Source organism: Sinocyclocheilus grahami, unplaced genomic scaffold (genome assembly GCF_001515645.1).
Source record: "Sinocyclocheilus grahami isolate Dianchi unplaced genomic scaffold, SAMN03320097.WGS_v1.1 scaffold710.1, whole genome shotgun sequence".
NCBI lineage: Eukaryota > Metazoa > Chordata > Actinopteri > Cypriniformes > Cyprinidae > Sinocyclocheilus > Sinocyclocheilus grahami.
The window spans coordinates 116723-122945 of NW_015505889.1; the positions used below are offsets into that span (position 1 = coordinate 116723).

At 33.6% G+C, this 6223-nt stretch overlaps 1 protein-coding gene across 1 annotated transcript; it reads right to left on the reverse strand.

The window, feature by feature from the left end:
* Positions 1–93: 93 nt before the first annotated feature.
* LOC107560087 (low choriolytic enzyme-like) lies at positions 94–2739 on the reverse strand. The gene is made up of 9 exons (XM_016244138.1): positions 2728–2739; positions 2593–2665; positions 1739–1804; positions 1516–1659; positions 1235–1352; positions 777–955; positions 593–674; positions 385–509; positions 94–219 (listed from the first exon to the last, which is right to left on the reverse strand). Coding segments are annotated over exons 1-9 (801 nt in total). The 3' UTR covers positions 94–217.
* Between the last annotated feature and the right edge of the window lie 3484 nt (positions 2740–6223).

Here is a 6223-nt window from a genome sequence, read left to right on the forward strand (position 1 = left end):
TTAATAAATCAGGAATAATTAATTTTATCTGAAAAAAAAGTCACACAGTCAGTCAGGCCAGAGACAATTCAACTGACAAAAGGTTTTATGTTCTGTTTGATTGAAAATTTATTGGCGATTCAAGTAAGCACAGAAGTCAACACCATCCATGATACTTGAGTCAGCTTTCATTGTAGTTTAGGCGGCATGTCTGGGTGCTGACGAAACATTCTGTTGTTCCTATGAATGAGAAAACCATATATGTAACAGTTTACATATATAACATTTTAATGTGCTATGTTCAACAACTTTGCACCAAATGTAATGTGTTTTTTGTAGTTCTTTTGTAAGTATGAGTTCTGGAACAAGGAGGAGAAAAATGTATGTGTGTGTCATTACACTCACAGCACTGGTAGAGCCTGTTGATTCTGATGATGTCATTCTGGCTCATCTCGGTAGATGTGCCCAGCGCAGCATTATTGTCAGGAATGGGAACCATAGTGGGGAGGCCATTCTTGGAGAAGGCGTATCTGACAGAGCGAGTGACAGATGCAGTTAGATGACAGTGTTACACCAGAGAAACGGCATCTCCTTATACTGGAAGCTCCCTCACCTCTCATACTGCATCACAGAGCTGTAGTCATAAGGAGTTCCCTGGTTTAGAGTGTCGATTTTGTTGAAATTGTACTTCATGTCTGATAAACAAACAAAACATTTAGTCTAGTAGATGTGCAATACAGTACTGAACTAATCGCTACATGTATTCTTCAGAAATTAGTATGTTATTAGCAATGTACCATCAAGGATGTTCTCCCAGATGACTTGGATGTGATTGTCACGGTCGCTACGAGTCTGTTCATGGTTGAAGCCAAGAGCGTGGAGAAGCTCATGCTGCACAATGTTGTGGTAAACGCAACCATTACGGTCCAGAGACACAGTCTGGGTATAACCCTGACGACCAACGTACGAGTAGCATCTGTAAGACAGCGATCCATAAAATATACATTTTTGACCCTTCTCTGAATATTAACTTTATCTCTTCATCATCTTGATGCACTTCTCATCACAAGTTACATTTGGAATGTAGTTTTCATTCTGATGGAAATCAGCTTCTTCCTCTGATTCTTTTTCTAAATGTATTTGTTTGTAGTCTCAACCTTAACTTTTACTTCGGTATTTTTTTACATTGTCTTGAAAATGATTCTGTGTTGGTTTGTGATGTTTTTCTGATTTTGATTTTGGTTGCGTTATGTACCCACTGCGAGATTCAATGCTGATATAGTCTCTCTCATTGCTGCGGGGGAAGAAGCGGATGCAGGTGCTGTAGGAGAAAGAGTCCAGACCACGTTGGATGATCTCCAGCTCACGGGAGGCTGAAAGACCAAAGGTCAGAGCTTGCTATGGAAAGGTTCATCTTTTATTTAACATCTCAGCAGGATGCACAAGGTACATACTTCAGCAAGGATACAGAATTTGACCTACTTTTATCTTTTTATATAAGAAGTAAAAACATAAATCACAACACTAGTGACTTACAGTAGTGGTTGGCGATGACATAAGGCACATAAATCATGCCGTCGCTGTATTTGGGCCAGAGGCAGCCATAGGAGGTGCAGGGATCAGCATTTCTCTCATTCACAGCAATGTCATCCATTAGCTTGGGCTCATCAGGTTCAGGAACTAACACATAAACAGTTCATTTGGGACCGTTTAGTAAAGAACAGTTGCAGCATAATGATGTGTATTGGTGAGTACATACTGATGCCTCTGTTGGCTCTGTGCAGCAGTTCAGACACAGACAGCTGAGCAGACTTGTCCTCAACAACTATAATAAAAACACATCAACACGTTCACTAATGAACTAGTACTTCAATCAGTTCATCATGTAGAACAGAAAGAACCAGGGCACAGCAGTTTGGTGAGACAGAATTTACAGATACTGTAAATACAGTAATTTCATATGAAACCAAGGTCTGAAATCAAATACATAGCCATAACTTGATCAAATGGTACACAACCTATTTAAGTTTTCAGTAAATATATGTTCCTTTCCTCATTTCCTACAATCTAGCAACCGCATGAATGGCAATCAGCTGAAATAGACACCTCAGACATACCAATATTCTCACCTCAATCGCTCAAGATTCATAGAGCAACACGTTTTATACCCTGGTGCGAGTTTATATCACAATGTTCTTTACAAATATGGGCAAAAGAGGTGAGATTGTTTAACCTTGTTTGAAAAAGAACAGGTGTTAAATTCCCTTCACTGGAACACGTGTCATTAACAACTGATAAAAGCATCAGAACGTATCGGTTATTTTTGTTTTTTCCCTTCTTAAAACAATATATTTTTCATATGTAATTTATATTGTATTTTCTATTTTAAAAGCTGATCAACAATTTAATATAAAACCATAACAACTACCATGAAGATATATTATAATTTTGTATTGTGTCCATTATATAGAAAACAGTTTGCCATACATTAGATTTAGGTATCTATATTATTATTATTTTTTATTATTATTATTGTTCATTTATTTATTTTACTTGTATTCAGAGAGTATAAAATTTGTAGCAACTGGTTTTGTGTATGATTCTTTTGTGTACCCACAGGACTGAATGCTGTTGTAGTTCCCTTTAGTGATGCAGCTCTGGACACAGAGGTTAGATTTAGAAGAGTCTGAGAGGGTAAAGAATAAGCTGTTCAATTCACATTCACCTGACTGTGCACTGAATCTATACCACAAAAATCATAGCTGCAAACAAAACTACCAACAGCTGTGAACTATTGCTTTTTCGTTTTGGCTGTTGCCTTCTTTTTTCTTTTCTTTTTTTGTTTTTATAAATCTGTACTTAAACTTAAGTCTGTAGTTATCAGCTCAAATCTATGTTGTGCAAATACAATAATATAAAAGTACTTGACATTTTCTTAAAATTGTGACCACAGCAATTTTTCTGTGGCCACATGTTCAGAGGTGGGGAATGCTCAGAACAGTACTTGCTGGTATGAATAGCAAAAAACATGATAAACATGCAAGTGTTTTTTTCTTCTTTAGTCAGTGAGTTCAGTCTTGTGTAACCTTCAATCTTCAATCAAGAACAGGTGTGAATTTCCATGTCACAGTATGGTGCCTTCACATGCAGATGAATCAGAAACAGTAAGAGTTTTTACTTCATTAAGTATCCTGTCATTCTTACTTGTGTTCAATATCCTATTAAATTTCTTTCTTAAATTTAATCATCCATTCGTTTAGGTGTTGTAGCTCAGATATCTAGAGAATCCTATTGCGTACCTCGCTACATACCCCTGCATAGCTGGAGATGTGCTAGTAAGACAGAACCAAATTAATGTTGTTTTCATATTAATTTAACGACAGGCATTGAATTTACTGTACTGTTCTGCTGCTACGGATGAAAGTCATTAGGAATAAGTGCTATCATATAACACACTTTATGCTGTGTTCAAACACGATTTATCAATTAATTTCAAATTACTTTAGTTGTTTGTTCACAATACATTGACAATTGTTTGTTATTCATTTTTAATCTGTTACATTAGGAACATTTGATAGCATTTATTGCAGTCAACTGATTTCTGTGCCTTCTCCTCATTTGCACCTGTTACTTCTTACATTCAAAAAGGTACATATGTTTGAGAGAGTCATTTAAACATTAATTTCTCAACATTTTGTCATTTCCTATATATCTACTTCTGTCTTCCACAAAATCATTTTTCTTTCATATGTGTGTGCTAAGCAATGCTTCCACCCCATCAAATATACGCAATGTCATCCCAGGTGAAAAATAAATATATTTAAATTGTGCTTTTTCAGACATACTTACTATATTTAAATTATACTATACTAAGTGCATATTAAATGTATTAGTTTGAAACAACTTTAAATATATTAAGTGTATTTCAAGATATGTTTAAGTTTGATTTTAATCTATTTGTAATATATTTAATATATTGAAATTGTGTTAAATTGGAACCACTTTAAGTATATTTAGTGCAATTTAAGTGTATTTCTTAAAATACATTTAAAATGTCCTTTTAATACTTCATGAACTACAGTTAAGAGTATATTTGAAGCATCGTTTTAATGTACTTCAAGTACAATTCAATTGTATTTCAGCTCATTGGAAATGCATTAGCATTACACTACTAGTATATTATAAAGCTGCTTTTTTCAGTATGTAAACACACTAGGGCTGGGTATCGATTCAGATGTCCCGATTCGATTCGATTTCGATTCGCAAGCTCTCGATTCGATTCGATTCTCGATTTTTTGATTACATTCAGTGAATATGGTTTTAATACAAATGCTATTGATATTTCTAAAAAAATTAACAGTAAACATCAGTTTACAAATGGTGAATTAATAAAAAGAAATTAAAAACCACATGCCTGTATTTTAAACCTATACTTTTTTTTGTATGGGTCATTTTTAAAAAAAATAATAGGGCCCTATAAAATGTTCTTAATTTTTCTGGTTAAACAAAGTGGTTTACTGTTAAAATTAAAAAGAAAACAGATGTGATTATTCCTTTAAAAATAAAGATGTATTAATATTTATTAGCAGTAGTAGCATTGGTTCTTAAGACTGCTAAATAGTAATATATTCTGACAGTTTAACGTTAAACTAAACATTTATTTTGATGGGTTGCCGTGAAGAGCTTGCAGCTTCTCAAACGAAATGGTAAAATGCTAATGAAGTGACTCTCAGAGTAGCTGGAGATGACATTCGTGTTCATATCATCATATAGTTAGACGGCAGAAGCTGAAAACACGCCCTTTAGTGTATGTAGTGTGCACAAAACAGTGCGCCACGCCATCAGCCATTTATTGCGGAAATCATGGCGCCTTATGCGTGACATCAAATTCTTCCGCAGATTTACAGTGGGTACGGAAAGTATTCAGACCCCCTTAAATTTTTCACTCTTTGTTATATTGCAGCCATTTGCTAAAATCATTTAAGTTAATTTTTTTTCCTCATTAATGTACACACAGCACCCCATATTGACAGAAAAACACAGAATTGTTGACATTTTTGCAGATTTATTAAAAAAGAAAAACTGAAATATCACATGGTCCTAAGTATTCAGACCCTTTGCTCAGTATTTAGTAGAAGCACACTTATACTTTCCGTACCCACTGTATAGTATTACTATAGCATTTCACCTGAGCATTGCCATGATAAGCGCTGAATGAATGACAGGATTTCTGTTGTAATATCGTGCAAGGTAAATAAGGGTAACATCTAGTGGAGAAGACTAATGATAAGATTCACGTTAATCAGATCTTGTTTTTAAATGTGTGCTGAAATAAATCCCGGAAAAGATCGATTCGCGGCTTTTGAGAATCGATATCAAATCGACATCATTAAAAAAAAACGATTAATCAAAAACAATTTTTTTTTTTTGCCCAGTCCTAAAACACACGTACACACTTTGATATTTAGAAAACTTTATATATTGTTGTGTACATTACAAATATTCATAAAGTACACTAAAAAAGGACAGCAGCATATACTTTGGTGAAAAACAAAACAAAACATACTATTAAATGTATTCAAAATGCACTTGAAATACAAGTATGGTTATAGTATTTGTATTACTACAAACATACTCAAGTACATTTTAATACATTATAAAAAAACATAAATAAAAGAAGACTGAAATGCTATGGCAGAGCTATCTTTTCCATTTGTAGAACATTTCAGTTATACCGGCCTTACTAAAAAGTACAGAGATATTTTAATAAAAATCTGAGAGATATATATACTATTTTATATACGAAGGTCTCTGGGTGAGCTCATTATCATACGAACCAATCAGAGCCGTTCAATGGCTCTGGAACCAATCAGGTTTAATCAGTGTGTTGTTTGAATTTAAACACAAGTAAACGCAAGTTTTTTTGTTTTTTCATATATGATGTTGAAATCCTTGTGGGAATTTCAGAAATATATATTAGAAAATAAAGGCGTCAAGCTTGAACAAATTTATAAACACCTAGCTTATTACAATTACTGTATCATGTAATGAACAACAGCCTAATCAACCAAAGTAGCATAACCTTTTAAGTAAAACTGAACAACATATTAAACAACATATTTTAAATATCGCAATGCTTAATAATAGTTGACAAATGTTTGTAGATTGTAAATGTTAAAAATGTTTTTCAAAATATTGTACTTTTCCAAATATTAAAATTATAAATACATACATATTTAAAATA